The sequence below is a fragment of the Lissotriton helveticus genome, chromosome 3_1 (genome assembly GCF_964261635.1).
Source record: "Lissotriton helveticus chromosome 3_1, aLisHel1.1, whole genome shotgun sequence".
Lineage (NCBI taxonomy): Eukaryota > Metazoa > Chordata > Amphibia > Caudata > Salamandridae > Lissotriton > Lissotriton helveticus.
Window position 1 is genome coordinate 1,948,004,993 of NC_136061.1, and position 18,497 is coordinate 1,948,023,489.

The following is an 18,497-nucleotide window of genomic DNA, read 5'->3' on the forward strand; positions in this document are numbered from 1 at the left end:
TACCATCCACCAGGAGACAGCGAAAAGTTTACAGAGGAGCTAATGGAGATCATAACGACCAACACTAATGACGGCGTCAATAACATATTTCTTGGCGATTTCAACTTACATTGGGAGGACCACAACGACAAACTGGTCAAATCGCTGAAAGATTTCCTTGCGGAACTGAACCTTACTCAACTATGCACACAACCCACTCATTCGAAAGGAGCGACGTTAGACTGGATTATTTCGCGAAACAAAGATATAGCAATCCTCTCTATAACACCATGTGACTGGTCGGATCATCATGCCATAACATTCACGATACCTATAATGGAAAAAGGCACGACCAGACAACCCCTCAAGACCAATAAATGGGTTAGAGACACAAGAGATGCAAACTTAGAGCTACTAGTGGAAAGCTGTGAAAGAGATCTAAAACCTCATAACAACCTGCAGAACGTGAACGAGCTGACCGACCACTATATAACAACTGTCGAAACTATTGTCAATAACACCATGCCATTAAAACGGAAAAAAATCTCGGAGAAGACAAAAAATCCATGGTTTAATGAATCACTAAATGAAGAAAGGCGCAAACTGAGAATGGCCGAAAGAAAATGGAGACAACACCCTTCATCCCCGGAGCTGAAAGCACTCAGAAAAATTAGAGGCCAATATAATAAAAAGATCATCAAATCAAAAACGGAAATAAAGGAATGGACGAAAGTGGTGACTGCGCTAAACTGCACCCCAACATTAATCAAGTCAGCGAAATCGCTAGGAATCACACTGGACGAGTATTTGGACATGATAGCCCACATCAACTCAATGGCCAAAAATGCCCGATTCCACCTGAATTACTTAAGAAAACTGAAACCATTCATCTCAGAGGCGGATCTCAAATTGGCAATCCAATCCTTAGTTATCTCTAGGATTGAATATGGCTGCACCACCTTAGCGGGATTACCAAAAATGTCCACAGCGCCATTGAAAGCATGCCTAAACGCTGCGGCAAGAATTATCACCGGATCTAGGAAATACGACCATATATCGCCACACTTGAAAGCTTTAAGTTGGCTACCCTATGAAGCAAGAATCCAAATGAAGATAGCATGTATCACCCATAAAGCGCTACACCACAACACCCCAGGATACCTAGCGAAGAAAATCCAGCTATCGGGAGGTAATCGACCAGCGAGGAGTACTGAGGAACTGCTACTACGGCCAGCCTTTTTTCACAAGAAAAAAACTTATGACAGAGCATTCTCAGGAGCTGCCCCCAGAATATGGAACTCAATTCCTCCTAACATCAGGAAGATCCAAAATGTGGCATCATTTAAGCGAGAAGTGAAGAGCTTTCTGATGAAGAAATACACTACCTAGAATAGAACAGTCACGAACTGATAATGACCTAACTATCATACTTGCTTACACAGTTTACTTATGATAGAAGTATATCCACCATTGACTATATTTATCATCTACCTCATATTTGTTGTCCGTATACTGTCTGATATATATGTCTTTTTCCTACGCCTTATATGTTAAGCGCTCTGATACCCACGGGTCTTGTTCGCGCTATACAAAACTTTCTGATAAATAAATAAATAAATAAATAAAGGCATTTCAAACTTCTGCAGTGGCATCTTCATGTGGGGCGACCTTATGGATTTTGTATTTAGCGGCTTTGCTCGGCCGCGAAGATGCCCGCTGCATTCCTTGCAGATCCTGCGCCAGGGATACACCGAGCGCACCGGGAGCAGAAGGGCCTCTTTGAAGATGTTTGCATTGCATCTCGGCGGCGTTTTAAATTCCAGACTAACCCACTGGGGAAACATAAAAATTACAGCGCAGGCTGTGGCGGCACCCACTGGGGATGTAAGGTGAGAAACTACAGGTACCATCATGCCAAGCGGCATACGCCCACAGAGGCGGGACTTGGAGCACTTATCAAGGTGTTTCTCATCAATGTAAGCCATTTCCTGTTTTCGCCCGTGATCAAGGACACAAGTTGTTTGAAACGCGTTGGGCATTGTACTTTTGCAGTTGGTGTTTGTGACCTGCCGAGCTGTACCACTTCAAATTAAAGGCATTTCAACCTTCTGCAGTGGCATCTTCATGTGGGGCGACCTCATGGATTTTATATATTTCTCACTCCTCCGCCGAAGACGAAAGTAATGGGCGCACTCGCAATGAATTTCCACAGTTGATTTATTGATTATATCTTTAGCATGAAAACAAACTAATATATATAATGACCGCTGCGACAGATGCAGGCAGGAGGGAGCGGTTTCTTGCACCTAGCGCGGTAATTTGGGGCGATACACAGGTACTGGACGGAGGTAACGGCTGCTCTGTCCCGAATGGTAGGCACCCCCATTCCACTCACCCCGGTCATGGCATTTATGGGTTACACAGAGGAACTGCAGGCCACACATAGGAAATTCATCTCATTGGATCTGCTCCTGGTAAAGCGGAGGGTGGCATGCAGGTGGAGCCGATAACGGGCTCCCAAATTCAAGGACTGGGCGAATGATCTTACATATTGTAAGGATCAACTAACTACATATTTGGAGCTCTTGCCATTGACTTCCCGTCCATGGGACATTTGGGACCCCCAGCTGACATATTTGAGAGAGAGCTCAGATTGACGCTCCACATGGCTGATCATGGGGGTTCTAGACACCTGAACCTACATTGGGTAGCTATAAAGACAATTTCAGCAGGAGCAATCCGAACACCCACAACATGCATAGATGCCTCTATCAATCCGATCCCAAACAACATGCACCCTCCTCGCTGAGGATCACGCTTTAGAGGCGTCACCCATACTCCAGAAAATGAGAACCAGGGAGAATCGTATTAACTTACTGTTCAAACACATACGGGATGCTATTTTGAATCACAAGCTTTGTGTCGGTTAAGAAGTTATTTTATGTGTGGACAAATATAATATTCAGCAAAATGTGAATGCACTACTGTACCTTATTGTAAAAATTAAATAAAGAAAATAAAACATCTTGCCTGCTTATCATGCAGTCCTCTGAGATAGTGTTGTGGTGTTCAAAGTATTGGATTCATTATCAGAATATGATGTGTTTACAATATCCAGAGCCTAAGCATTCCCAGAACGTGATATGCGGCTAGAATCCTGAGGAAGAAGGCACTTTTGGAAGCATGTAGTAAAGGGATGGTCTGTCCCAGAGATTAGACTACTTTAACGCCTTCTTTTGGGACGTGCCTGGCTTCTGGTGACAGCAAAACCAAAACTTTAAGATACTTACCCACTTCCATAAGATAAGGTTTTGAACAAGGTTTAACTGGACCTCACCCCCTGTAAAGAATTGTAGCATACACCACGGCACGAGTCTGACTCCCTGTTACCACTCAATGGAGACTACACCCAAGATAAGGACAGTCTAAGACGTCAGGACAAAACAATCTGGGAACTCTCCATTACCAACATGCAGCACTCTAAACAGAAGACTATTAAGCAAGGAGATGAGAACGACTGTCCATGTCCATGTACTGTCCATGTACTACACAAGGCCCTTCAAAGTTATTCCTGAAGTTTCTTCTTTTCGTAGAGGCATGTATTGTAGGCCTCCTTGCTTCCAACAACAGAGCTCGCCATGGCTGTGCGGAGCAGACTTATTTTGTTCACAAGTGGGAGAGGTAAACACAAAACCTAATAAATAAAACAAATACAGATGCAAATACATTTCAAAGCACTCTGAGAAAAGGAAAACACCTTTCTATATTTGAAAGAGGTATTACCTGCGACCCCTGTAGTGTTGCACAGCCTGACACGCCGTCTGTGTGAAGATAAGCCCCCTCAACTCTGGCATTTCCAGAATCTCCAGATAATCCTGCACCACCATCCAGTCCGGAACAACATAATGAGTCAGGTCTTCAGACAACTGCTTTCCCCCTAAGAAGTTATTAAAGATGACAAACCTGCACTTTAGAACAAGGACACTCTTTAATAGATAGAATATTGCATCTTTGGATCCAAGCCTGAGGGACTGATGCGCCTTTACATACAATGAAAAGTGGGGTCAAAGAGAAAGAGGAAAATTTGATACAACATGCTTAGAAAAGATAGGATTTTTTTCAAGGTTATAGTATAAGATCTCTGATTAATTTATGATATTTTTCACTTAAGACTGGCATGGGATTCCATTTAATGCTTGGGTTTCCAAGGCATTAAAAAGCGAATGTCAAAGGCACCATGACATCAAAGCTAAACTTAGTGTAAATGGCAACAATCCGCAATTACCCTATGAGCAAACAGTGGATGCTGAGATTCCAGACCCCATGGTCATCACGAGAGACCAGAGCTCGGAGGCTAGGTATCTTTGCTGAGATGTGCCAAACTGAAAATCAAATGACTTATTTCTGTATCAGGGATTTTCATCTAGGACTGGGTACAATCATTACTAGTATTTAGATGTACAACAAATTACAATTATACAGCAGTGGTAACAGCATGCATATAAAATAACGACAGGACAGGTTGGCCTGCTGCAGACTGGTAAACAGTAGCTCGGTGGTTTCCTCGTATTAAGTGCACTGTAGCGCAGTGAATAATCAAAAAAGGCACAGTTATTGAAACAAGCGCTCCGTACAATATTATAACCTCCTAAAACACGAATCTGCACTTTGATTGATAATCTATTGAGCTGTTGGGGGTTCTGTATTCCGGCAAGTTAAAGAAAAATATCTCCTACGTTCCTTAAATAATTTTTAAAATGCAAGCGAGAATACTTGCAATTGCTACCTAACTCATTCACAGCGTGGTATATTGTGTCCCCATATTCGAAAAACTTCTCCGTCAAGGCTAGTACCGCACACTCCCGGATGTAATGTCTTGAGGTCATGTAATCCCAATCTCTCTCAAGTAGGATGTATTCCACCGCGCTTAAGGTACGTCTTTGGGGTATACTGGTGTACAGGGCCTCGATATCCATTGTGATAATCAGGTCCTCTACAGGGTCAATCTCCAGATCTCTGAGGAGGTAAAGAACATCTTTTGTGTCTCTCAGGTAGGAGGTAGATGTTTGTACAATTGGTCTTAGTAATCAGTCGCAGAATTGTGACAGGGGCTCAAGAACTGAGCCTACGCCGGACACTATAGGTCATCCTGGTGGGGAAATTCAGTTCTTATGAATCTTGGGGAGAGTATAGAACCTCAGGGTGCAAGGGTTTTCACACACTAGGTACTCTGCTTCATGTTTCGTAATCCAGTCATTCATAAGACCTTCATCAACCATGCTTTTAATTCTGTCTATAAGCCTTGGCGTTGTGTCAGTCTGGTACACTTCATAGGGGTCTTCATCAGAGAACAGTAGGATACATTCCGCATGGTACATTTCTTTATCCATAATGACGATAGCTCCACCTTTGTCGGCTGGTTTTATAATGAGTTTGGTGTTCTCTTTGAGGTCCGTGAGTGCTTTTCTTTCACACTTCCTAAGGTTCTGGAAGCCTTTGTTGTTCTGGCAGTCAATTGTGTTTATCTCCTGAAGGACGGCCTGTTCGAAGGTCATCACATGGTAGGGGATGGACTGCGTTGGTGGTAAGAAAGTGGATTTTTTCCTTAGCCCTATGTTAGATGTCGCCTGTGGGCTGGGTTCTAAGTCTTCAAAGAAGCTTTTCAGTTTTATCCTGCTAAAGAAGTGGGCAAGTTCAAAGCGAAGGGCAAAGAGGTCATTTCTCGGTGTTGGCACAAACCCTAGTCCTTTGGAAAAGAAGGATTCCTCGTCTGGGGATAATGCCTTGCCAAGGTTAACTATGTTGGTAGGTCCCTGTTCGTGGTCGGTTGATGGTCTTTCCCTTTGCTCCGTGTGATCACTATGTTGGGTGCCTGGTTTTCCCAATGTACTCTGGCCTGCTGTCTTGATTGTTTTTGTCTTCCTCTTCCCCTGCCTCTGCCCCCGTATAAAAAAGGCAGAGGTCACCCTAGGCCACCACACGTAATAATAAATAAAAAACAAATAATTGCCAGTGTGATTATTAGCTGCAAAATGGTGTGCATCCCCGCTTCACCACGCCAAAAGAGCACATACCACAACCACACACACGGTGCATAAACGCGAAGCCCAGGCAATCCCCGCGGGGACTTCTGGGCTAGCCGGGGATCAGGAAAGCAGCGCTGATCAGAGCACACAGCTGATGCAGGGCCCAGGCAACCTCCGATAGGACACCGGGGTATTCATAGGTGTTTCAAAGACAGGCTGCAATCAGGGCAATCTGCCGAAATGCATCTTCTCTGATGCAAAGATCAGGGATCCAATCTCTAACAAGCAGGCTGTTTTCAGACAGTGGAAACCAAATTAATAAAACAGCGAAAACACGTGCTACCAATTTACTCATCAAGGGACTTACTTAAGGCTAAAATCCAGCGCCCTCCCTTCTACAGCTGGGAAGACGAGCGAACAAAACTAGGATTACAGCGAGAGACGTACCTTGACTTAGTAAGAGCATGAGTGGTGGTGTGGATGCGTGCTTGTGTGAAAATTTACCATCCCCATAAGGAAACCCTCAATTCCTTAAATTTCCAACCATTGTGAATTTTAATTTTTCTTCCAGAGTGTGACTATAGGCGTCTCTCCTTCACCCTCCTCCCCTGGGGTGTTTGGGAACCTCAATTAGTGCAAGGCTGTGAGCTCATCTCACAATTCTGTGAAAAACAAAATGTGTGTGTCTAATGTTTGCAGTGAAACGTGTTTCACACAAAAGCCACTATATGTATATTGATGCATGTGGGCAATTTTCAATACAGTTTTCACGTTGCTTTTTTTTTTTTTTTTCACAACAAAATTTTTATTATTCAATTGAAGGGAGGCAGAGCAAAAGCCGTGGTTCCCCACAATCAGGAGAGTACCACCAACATTGTAACACATTGTATGTTTGCCATTGTAAAGCTAAGTAAATTGAGCATAAAGCAAAGTAGGCTACCCTTCCCTTTACCCCTATCCCTCCCAACATCCCCAAAGGCCCAACTACCCCACTACCCACCCCGTATCCCACCCTAACCCCATGCACGTGTAGAATGAAACTCAGTTGTTAACGGTCGTGAGGTATGACACAGTAATGAGGCCCTCTCAGAACCTCTGCCTAGAACTCCTCCTCATTCGCCGCAGGGGGATCAAGCGGCAACCCCCTATATTCCGCCCACCTCTTCCAGATCTTAAAATGTTTACGGGGGCAGCCTCTCGCTTCAAAAATCGGCAGCTCCAGTCCCATATAATAATCTAGGGCAGCCTTCCATGCACACAGGGGGGGGGGGCTCGGACTCCTTTCCATGCTCTGGCCAGGTCTCTCTTGGCCACCACCAGTCCCAGTAGCAACAGGTGGCGCTTGTATATGTTCCCACCAACTCCTTCGAGTACGTGGAGTAAGCCCAGACGGTGAGTGCGTGGGAGGTCCCAACCCAAAACCTCAGACAAGCAATTCCATACGCCCCTCCAGAATCCAATCAATCGAGGGCATGACCACACAGTATGTATCAGCGTACCCACAGCCGCGCCGCACCGCAGACATTCCGGGGAGCCAATCAGTCCCGCCCTCCAGAGTCGCTCTCGGGTATAATAAGATCTATGGAGATATTTGAATTGAATCAGGCGAAGCCGCATCGCTATTGCAGTTCCGCGCGGGGACTCTAGGGCTTCCCTCCAGTCATCCTCATCTAGAGGACCAACGTCAACCTCCCAGGCCGCTTTCAGAGGGAGCAGGGTGGATGAGCAGTGGGTCACCATCGACTGGTAGATGCGAGAGATCTTCTTAGTACCAAGATCTCCCATGAACACCTTCGCTTCAATGGGGCTAAACTCCGGGAGTGAGTCCAGGTCCGCAATGCTTGGTGTAAGTGCATGCCGAAACTGTAAGTAACGAAAGAACTGAGTTTGGGGCATATCGAACTCCGCGCTGAGTTCCTGAAAGGACTTAAGAGTAGTACCGGACATGACATGTCCCAACATTGATATACCTATGGCTTCCCAGCCATCAAACCCGGAGAGCGTCATCAGTTCGGGTAGGCGTCCATTGTGCCATAGCGGTGTCTCAGCTGTTAGCCTACCCCACCAACCCATACGACGTAGTGCCTGTCGCCACACCGCAAAGACCACTTTCGTAACGCACGGCAACCCCGCCGCAGCCGGGCCGAGTAGAGGATCGTGTGTAATGTATGATCACCCATCAAGGAGCGCTCCAGGGCGTATGTTGGGTCCCCTCTGTCGCCATACCACCACTCATTGAGTACGAGCAGCTGCGAGGCCTGATAATAGGATAACAGATCCGGGGTGGCCAATCCACCACAATATGTGGAAAGGAAACATGTCTTTAGTGCCACTCGAGCCGTGCCTCCAACCCACAGAAAGCGACTCAAGGCAGAATTAACCTGCCGAAACCACTGGGGAGGAATAGGATGAGGGTAATTCTGTAGTTGGTACAAGAGACGCGGAAGAGCTACCATCTTAAATATCGCTGACCTACCAAAGATGGTGAGGGGCATTCGGGACCAGGTCTTAACATCCTCTTGAACTTTGTCCCACACGGGTACAATATTGCGCTCCCACGTAACATGGGTGGATTCGGAAAGGAAAACCCCTAAATATTTCAGACCTTCAGTGGCATGCTGCAAGTCCATCGCCCAGGGGTCTATTTCCGCCGCGCCTCCCAGTACCCAAAGGGTGGACTTGCCTAAATTCAAGCAGAGACCCGAGACCTCTCCAAATATGCGCATGATTTCTAGCACTCGGGGCCCCGAGCGACGCAAATCCGTGAGAAAGAAGAGGACGTCGTCCGCGTATAAGGCAATCCTGTCGAAAAGGGTCTCGGACCAGACAAAACCCCGAAGCTGGGCATCTATGCGCACCCAGGAAGCCAGAGGCTCCATGGCCAGAGCAAACAGGTACGGGGACAAGGGGCACCCCTGACGGGTCCCCCGTCCAATGGAGAACGCCTCCGAAGTGGCCCCAGCAACCCTGACAGCCGCCGTGATATCAGTATAGAGCAATGATATTTAGGACAGATACACTGGGCCTAGGTTGAGGCGGGACAGGAGTGCAAAAAGGTACGCCCAGCTAACAGAGTCAAACGCCTTATGGATGTCTGCTAAGAGCAAAGCCGCTCTGTCCCCCAGTGTCCCCATCGCGTCAACCGCCGCCTGTGCACGTCGGATGTTGTGTCGTGTCGCACGGTGTGGCATGAAACCTGCCTGGTCCGGATGAACCAGCTCCACCATATATGGGAGTAAGCGGTTCGCTAGCGCCTTTGCCAGTATTTTGGCTTCCACATTAAGCAATGAGATGGGGCGATACGAGTCGTGCCTGTCTGGGGGTTTACCAGGTTTCTGGAAGACCACGATCTCGGCGTGCCGCCAGTCCGGAGGCAATCTGCCCCGCTCTCGTGCAACCTCCAGTGTACTCCGATAATGGGACCCCAGGAGGAGCTGGAATTTCTTAAAAAACTCACAGGGGTAGCCATTTGGACCCGGTGCCTTCCCCGCATTAAGTTGACCCAGCGCCTCCCCAAGTTCCTCGGCCGTAAGGGGAGCTTCAAGTTCCTTCCTGGCCTCGTCAGACACCGCCCGGGGCGGCAAGTCATCAATAAATTTAGCTATATCGTCTGCGTGGAGAGTATCTTGTGGGGCATATTGTGACTGGAAATAATCAGCAAAACTCGCTGCAAGTGCAGCTGGGTCAGTGATCGTCACTCCACTGTCATCAGTGAGGCCCGGCAACGTAACCGGTTGGAGACGGCGTTGACATAGCCTATGGAGCATGGTACTGGATTTATCTCCCCATTGGTATATTCTGCTCCGCGTGGCCAGCCACGCCAGTTTGGCCTCGTCCATCAAGATAGAGGCGTACGACTGTTGTGCTTGGAGGAGCAACCGTAGCGCCACCTCATCTCCCCCTCCCTTACTACGGTGTTCTAGGTCCTCTACGAGTCTGGCAGCTGCAGCGGTCGATTCTCGTCGTCTACGGCGGGCCTCGGCACACCATGCAATATCCACCCCCCGTATAGTAGGTTTCATGGCCTCCCAAACCACCTCAACATCCATATCACCCACTAGATTTTCCCGCCAGTAGTGTGCAACGGCTTCTCGTAGATGTTGGACATAGGTGGGCTGCTGTAGGTGCCACGACGACATCCTCCACCTGAAGGGTTGTCGCTTCGTTAGCAGTTCTATCGTGACTGACACTGGGGAGTGGTCTGAGAGCCCCCTCGGACGTATCGCAGCCTCGCGCACCCTGTGCAGATATATTCCAGGCACAAACATATAGTCCAGTCTCGAGAACGAGCCGTGCACCGCAGAGACATATGTGTACTCGCGCACCGTTGGATGCAAATGTCGCCACACATCCACCCATCCCAGTCCCTCAGTCGTGGCCTGTAGCCGGGTAGGGGAATTAGGGGAAGGGCCAGCAAGCACCCCCTGTCGCCTCTGACGGTCCACACACACATCCATCATCTCATTCCAGTCCCCTCCAATCACCGCCAAGGACTCCGGGATATCCTCCCACACTTTAAACAGTTTCTCGGACAGGGCCCACTGCAGGAGGGGGGGGGGGGCATACACACTTCCAAAAACTATCGGCTCTGTGCCCAACATCCCTCTAATAAAGACATAACGGCCTTGAGGATCCACCCACTGCTTCTCATGAACGTAGGCCACCCTGCGGTGCACCAGAATAGCAACACCTCTAGAGCCCCTGGCGAACCCAGCATGAAAGACTTGATGGTATCCAAACCTCTGTAAACTAAGTACTTTAGTGCCCAACATGTGAGTTTCTTGGAGCAATAGTACATCCGCTGCCTCCCTCTTCCCCCAACGCAAAACAGCCCCCCTTTTAACGGCATCCAGCATTCCCCTGACATTCCAAGTGATGATCCGTAGGGACTCGCCGGGGAGTCCATGAGTCAAATCAGCCATAGTCAATCTAGGTCCAATAAGTATGCCTCCTGTGCCACTTCCACCCACCTCGCATTGTCTTCAGGTCAATAACAATCAGCACGTGCATTTCCCCCCCCCCGCCCTTCCCAGTCCCTCCCAACATCAACAGAAACTACCCCAATAGGTTTACTTTTCCCAGTCATCACTGCGCCCACATGTCCCGTCCCCAAACCCTGCTGCCAACACCCCCCATCCCCATACTCCATAGAACATTGAAGTACCTGTCGCGGCATGGGCCGCCCCGGGTCCAAAACAGAGGGCCCAAGACTAACCATACCAATGGATCCCAACACCCCTTAAGAACAGCAATACCCACCCCTCCCTCAGCCAACAACCACTGCGCGTGGTAGTCGAAGGCCCTAACAAGTCCCTTCCAAACCCTTCACCACCACCCAAATTACAACAAAACCTCCCGAGAGTTAGCATCAAAAACAGTGCCCACACTTCTAGGGATGAAGCCCAACCGTGGGCCTCCCAGTCACTCGAGGCAGCCGCAGCAGTGCAATCTCACCCATGGACTCAAATATTATCGTCAGATTGGTCGGATGCAACAGTCCCCTTATCCTGGGTCGCGCCGGCAGAGGCGGACCTCTTCCTCGACCGGGACCTCCGCTGACGGCCATGTCGGGCCGGCTTACCCTGTCGATCCTGCGTCGAACCTCCAGGGGCACCAGGATTCAGACCCGGCTGCGCATGTGGCCTGATCGGCACCGATTCGTCGGTCCACTGGAAGACCTCCTCCGGGGAATCGAAGAAGTGGGTTCGGGACTGATAGATAACCCGCAGGCGGGCCGGGTACAACAAGGAATATTGAATCTTCAATCCTCGCAATTTGGCCTTAGCGTCGAGGAAGGAGCGACGCTGCTGCTGCACCAACTTGGTATAGTCAGGAAAGATCATTATCTTCCGATTTTCGTACATGATGGTGCCTCTGGTTCTCGCCTCTCGGAGAATCACATCCCGATCATGATAGTTCAACAATCTGGCGATGACTGCCCGGGGTCGCTCCCCCTCCGGCGGCCGCTGAGTTAAGGCGCGATGTGCACGTTCAATCACAAAGCAAGTGGAAAGGGCCCCTGTGGGGAGCCAGCTTTCCAGCCATTGGGTCAGAAACAGCTCCATATTGTCCTCCTCGCATCGCTCCGGAAATCCAACGAAGCGTAGGTTGTTCCTACGTGCGCGACCTTCAGCATCTTCCACCCTGGTCGCGAGGTTCTTTTGGGCATGTTCCATCGCCGCCATTTTCCGTTTCAGGGTCCCCACATCGTCTTCCACTACCGATATCCTCGACTCAGTTTCTGTAATCCGCTCCACTGCACTCCGCAGATCTTGTCGCAGCAGAGTTACGTCTGCACCCACTGCACCAATCTTCGCGTCCAGCATATCTCTGGACTGGGTGATCGCCGCCATAAGTGCCGCATTATCCGGCCCAGTTCCTCCGCCACCGCCGGGTGCACCAGTGCCCCCACTGGGCCCTGTAAACTTGTCAATGGGTCCTTGTTTGGCCGGGCCACCACCTCCCCTGGTCATAGTTGCGTGGAACTGTGAAGCACAGGATCAAGAGGGTCCACAGAGGGGGCGGGGGGGCCCTCCCACACCAATACGTGGATCTGTCCGTGGTCCCGCAGCCCCCGGAGACAAAGCAGCTCCCCACCAGGTCTGGGCAGCGCCGACGGGTCAGCGTAAATAAATCACCAGGCAGCTTCCCCGACTCCCCCCTGCTGGGCAACCGTGGGTCACTCAGTGGTCCGCCTCCGATTCCGCGGGGTCCTTAAGTCCTCGGGCGTCTCGCCTGCACCACCTCTGCAAGGACGACCCAGGGGGAAACAAAGGAGCCCGTCGGCCACCCCAATCAAGCTCTGTGCCACTGGTCGTGAAATGGCCAGGGGGGGGTCCGCACCAGAGAGCAGCGCAGCGGTGTACCCTTCTGCTGACCGCAATCACCACCGTCACCGAGGCACAGAAATATCTCCTTTGGTCAGCCTCAATCTCGCGTGCACCCGGCCCCGGTCTCGGCTTACCGACCAGGATGCAGGCCTCTGCTCCTCCCAGCCTGTCCCACAAGTGCAGCAAGGTCGGCAGGCACCCAGCCACAGTTCCGCGGAGCCACCGCCACCTAGGGTCAGTCCGCCAGTCGAGCGATCCACTGGCCCAGGCAAGCCCCGGCAGCCACTCCACCGCCGGTATCCCCGGAGGCCTCCGAAAATCGAGGTCCCGGTCTCCCGGCCCCGTAGTAGGCCGCGACTCCCTCCGGCCTTCTCCAGTCGTCAGAGCGGGCCCCCCTCACTACCGGAGGGTCCCATCAGCAGCGCAGTGTTCCGCTAGGAAGGGGAGTTCTGCCCGCCCCGGGGAAGCGGATGATGGCGGGCCGGCGCGAAGATCCCCCAGCCGGGGTGCGCCAAACTCGAGGCCCCGGCTTCCTTTGCAGGGACTAGGCCTCAGACTGATGTCGCCGAGCACGGCTCCGCCAGCGATCCGGGAGCTCCAAGGGATACAGCGGGCGACTCCACTTGCCTTCCGCTCTTCCTGCCGGTGGTGTGGGTGATGGAATCGGGTCAGGAAGCAAGGATAAGTACTCGGATAAAGACGGGCCGGTGGGAGCTTTAGCAAGCTGCGTCCACCATCTTCGCCCGCGTAGCCACGCCTTCACTTTGCTTTTTGACCGAATTCCTCTCAGATTAATAGGTCTCTGATGTCAATCTCATTTTCTTTATATTTACAGGTTTCAGAAAACTCCTTCAGGTAGAGTTTGACATATGTCAACCTACCCAGTGGTAATTTCAAACCAACTTTTAGTAAGATAGGAGCCCACAATCTTTTTTCCGTCCTGATGAATGCCGCGGACCCCTTGGGCCATATGGGCAGAAACATGTCGACAACTTTAATGACTACGGTGATGGGGTACTTATTCCCCTAAAACCATTGTTTCCAGTTTTAATATCAAGTAGTTGCCTGTTAAAATAAATGCATTTTGGCAATTATATTGGTTTTTAACAATCACTCACTTTCACAGGCATCCGCTTAGATTTAGAAGTGCCTCTCTGTGTCCAAGTGTAGGCCCGCTCTCTACCAAACCAAGTTTCTAGAGAGCGAGGACTTCCAATGATGAAGCAAGACACCTGGTGGAGTGTGAGGACAGTCCTTCACTTTTTGTGAGATGCCAAGTACTCGACTAAGTACCTTTACCCCTCAGTCACTTTACATTCAGGGTAGCTTCTTTTGTGCATACATGTTTAGTATGGAGACCAGCTCAACCTGAATACCCATACTTCTAGTTCCCTCCCCTGGGACTCCACAGGGTTAGATTGTTGCAGAGTTTTATGTATGGAATTTTGAGTTCCTTTGGGAAAATACCAATATTCAATGAGTTGTTGACTGTTCTTGATGGATTGGTTGCAGAGCTAGTAATTGACGTGTCTGCAGGCAATTCTGCAGGAAGTGCAACATTGATGAAGGACTGATGAAGCCTTGATTAGATTAAAGGTGAGTGACTGTAGATGTGTTTCCGTTTTGTTACCTGGTAAACTGCATTGAGCTTCTGGAATTGTGGTTGAGCGGGGGAAGGGATGCAAGTAGAGTGAAATTGGTGGGTGAGACGTAATGTAGGTTTTCCCTCCAAACAGCAAGAGCAAATGGTGAGGAGGCTTTCAGCCGTACTGCCAAGGAATCAGGATGTTGTAAGGTACTACCACTTCAGGTGTTATGGCTGGCAGATCCTTTGTCCTCTGAAATCTCCTAGTGGTGCTGTTGTTTGTGACCTTGAGGCCTCTCATCAAGTCTGAAGGCCCTTCACCAGCTCTAGCTACTCAAATCGTCTGCCCCATGTTAAGGGCTTGTGGTTACTCTCAGCTCTGCATGCTGTAGGTAAGCTCTACAGGACATAGGGCAGGTCCCCCTTCAGCATGGCAATCACCAGATTAACTTTACGGGCTCCTGCCAGCTTTTTTTTGCTACCAACCCATCGTTCTTGTGAAGAAAACAAAACATTCAATGATATATATTTACATCAATGATTATACATTGAGACACAAATATGTACTTGTTTAGTATCCACAAAATTACATTTAAAGGAGTCAAGTAAACATATATGCAGTGAAAAGACTGTAAGATAAGCCATATTAACTTAGGTGAAAGATAATATTGCCCGAACATACTTTTGAACTGAGAATGTTCACTCTGGGGTGTGCAGTGCCATGTTCTGAGTGCTTAACTGGGACTCATTTATATCAATTTTTTTTATTTTGGCTCTACGCTCAACTGAATATATGCAGAAGCCTAACCCTTTCCGTGAGACAAATTAAGTCTTGCAACTGTCCTGTAACCTGGAGGGGTGGACCAATGGTGGTCTCATTTTGTTGACAGTGGACTACCATCCCTGTCATGGGTTTAGCATGTACAGAATTGAAGACAGCATACTGTGTTTTATGAATTCATAGTCAGGATCAGACCTTGTATCTGTGTAGCCGGATCAATTTGTGTGAAGTTCTGCATCAATGTGTAACCTAGATCCTATAGCTATTATCCATGTGAAAAATGTGAGGAGGTAGAGTACTGCTGTCATTTCCAAATAGATGGGGGAGACAAGGCTATTTTTAAAAAATCACTTAAGCCGTCATTTGGTAGGTGTTGGGTGTGGGTCGCTCATCATTGTTGTTCAGGGTGAGAGATATTTTCAGTGAAGTTAGCCTTTTGTCTTCATCCTGATCACTGTTTTGTATGGCTGGTGAAAAGCCATTTTCAGAAAAGTCATGCCTCTCTGGGCCTCTGTTGAGAGTATTCCAGGCTGGGAAAAAACTCCCAAAAATTCCTCTATCACCTTTTCTATCTTAGGCGGTCTGCTCTGGGCTTTTTTTATCAGGTATAGAAACACTGGGAAGGCCTCCTACAATAGGTGAGATCTTTCAATGGGAGTTGTCGAGTTCGAATTCCTCTCGTGGAATATCAATGGTTTGCGATGCCCTCAAAGACATAGATTAGTGATGAAATATTTGAAGCAAAGCCCCGCTCAAATATGTCTAAACCAGGAGACTCATTTGAATCAACTGGAGAGTTGTTCCGTATTCGCAAAGTACTCATGGATAACACTTTTTTACTCCTCAGAACAGGTCGTCCACTGTAAGGGAGTGGCTATATTAATTAAACAATGGGCAGGGTGCACAATCAAATCAATAAAAACTGATCAATCAGGGAGATGGTTAATGGCTGAACTAGATTTTGGAGGGTTGGAGTTGGTTTGTGTATCTTTTTATAGTCCCAACATAGATGACCCTACTTATCTATGTAAGCTCCAATGGTCCCTGATGGAAGTAGCCTCCCCTATAATTATTGGAGGAGACTTCAATGTGCTCTTAGATCCTCTAAAGGATAGATCTAATCAGAGTCACTATGTAGGGGCACCTCGGGTGCGCCAGGCCTTAAACAACATGATGCATGATTTGGAGCTTAAGGATCTATGGAGGACTAAGACTGGTAATAAGCAGGGCTTCACTTTCTATAATAAGAAACATGGACACTCTTCCAGGATTGATTATGTTCTGATTGACAGATCCATTGCAGAAGATATGACATCAATAGCCATCCAGCCCAGTCATATATCAGATCATGCCTCTGTTCTATTCACTCTGGCAGGGAGCCAATATAATTTAAAACCCAGATGTACAATCAAAAGATCTATCCTAACTGACCCAGAGATAGCGAAAGAGCTTAAAGGGGTATCTAAAAATTATTTCTTGGATAATATTGGCTCTACGTCTATGGACTACGTATGGGAAGTCTTCAATGCTTATTTGAGGGGTTACCTATATCGCCGTATTTGTGGCAAGAACAGGAAGGAATCATCAGAGACACGTAGGCTGGAAGATAAAATCTCCCAGTTAAAGGCAGAAAGGACCCGGCTCAATCAGGGGGCACCTGAAAGAATATCACTAGTCCAAAAGGACCTTGATGATGCCTGTCAGGAATTTAGAGTGAAGTTCAACCAGAAATATAAAACACAGTGGCTGGCAAAATCTACGCAGAACTTTGAATATGGTGAGAAGGCAGGAGCACTTCTGGCATGGAAAGCCAGAGCAGACAGCGTAAGGAATCATTAATGAATTAATTATTTATGATAATGGGGAAACATTGAGTAGACTGGTCGACATGCAAACTCGGTTGCTTTCATTATTTTCGAGTTATATAAGGAGGACACCATACCAAACACGGAGATTCTTAAGAATTGGCTGAGGGAACAATCATTATCGACCGTAACAGCTGAAAGCTGGGAATGTTCAGATGACCCAATAACTGAAGGGGAGATCAGACAGCAGATTGGTCAAAGTAAAAATAATAAGGCTGTAGGAACAGATGCTCTTCCTAGCAAGGTATATAAACTTCTGCTAGATGAATTGGTCCCAGTTATGGGCATCTTATTTAATTCAGTTTGTCTGTCTGAGGGTAAGATTTCTAGGTCATGGAAAGAAGCAACAATAGTGCTTATTTTGAAACCAGCAAAAGACCCTCTAAGAGCTGATCCGTACAGATTGATCTCTCTGCCGAATGCCGCCAAAAGAGTTTTATGAGCATTTTAGCAGGGAGATTGGTCAAAATCTCTCCACAGCTGATAACACTGACCAGAAAGGATTTATTCCTAAAAGATATATACAAGAACAAACCCAAGAATTGGTTGGCAATATCGATCTTGCCATAGCTCGATCCAAACCCTTGGCCGTAATAGCATTAGATGTGGCTAAGTCGTTCAATAGAGTTTGTTGGATATATCTTTAGGAAGTGTTAAGAACAATGGGCTTTGGGCCCACCTTTATTCAGACTTTGATAAACTGCTACCAGGAGGCTTCTGCTAGAATTCTAGTAAACAGGGTTTTAACATATTGCTTTAATATTTCCAGAGGAACAGGACAGGGTTGCCCCTCTCCCCTCTTTTGTTCAATATGTATATAAAACCTCTGGCTCAGGCAATCAGGGCAGTTGATCCAATTACACCTTTTAAATCTAAACAATATAAAAGCAAGGTTGCACTATACGCAGATGATCTGCTGTTATTTACGGATAACCCCACAGGGGTACTACCAAGGGTGGAAGGTCTGCTTGAGGAATTTGGCTCACTGTGGGGCTATTTAACAAACACCACCAAAACCGAGGTGATGTGCTGAAATATCGACAACTGGGGGGTCAGAACATGCCAAGAATTTAAATATCTGGGTGTAATAATCATCAAGGATATTAAGAAAATCCCACAGATATATTTAAATAGGACTATAAAAGGAGTTGATCGCCTATTAGCTAGGTGGAAGAACCTCCTTTTAACAATATATGGTAGGGTCAACTTAATTAAAATGACTATTCTTCCTAAGCTAACATACCTTTTTAATGCCACCCCCTCAGGTTTCCAAAAGCAGACATTAGTAAAATTCAGAGTAAAATCACGATCTTTATCTGGGCCTATAAAGATGCCAGATTGGCTTGGAAAAAAATGGAGGCGGAGGATTGGCCCTTCCGGATATTAAATGGTACTGTATTTCTTTTTAATTTAAAAATATCCGGATGTTAC

General features: G+C 47.8%; 1 protein-coding gene across 2 annotated transcripts in view; it reads right to left on the reverse strand.

Annotated features, from left to right (window-relative positions):
• Window positions 1-18,497, reverse strand: part of DIS3L (DIS3 like exosome 3'-5' exoribonuclease) — a 294,015-nt gene that overhangs the window by 261,184 nt on the left and 14,334 nt on the right. For both annotated transcript variants that reach the window (XM_078683028.1, XM_078683029.1), the window contains exon 2: window positions 3,763-3,916. In XM_078683028.1, coding sequence (XP_078539154.1) covers window positions 3,763-3,916 — 154 coding nt within the window. The remainder of the gene's footprint in view (window positions 1-3,762; window positions 3,917-18,497) is intronic.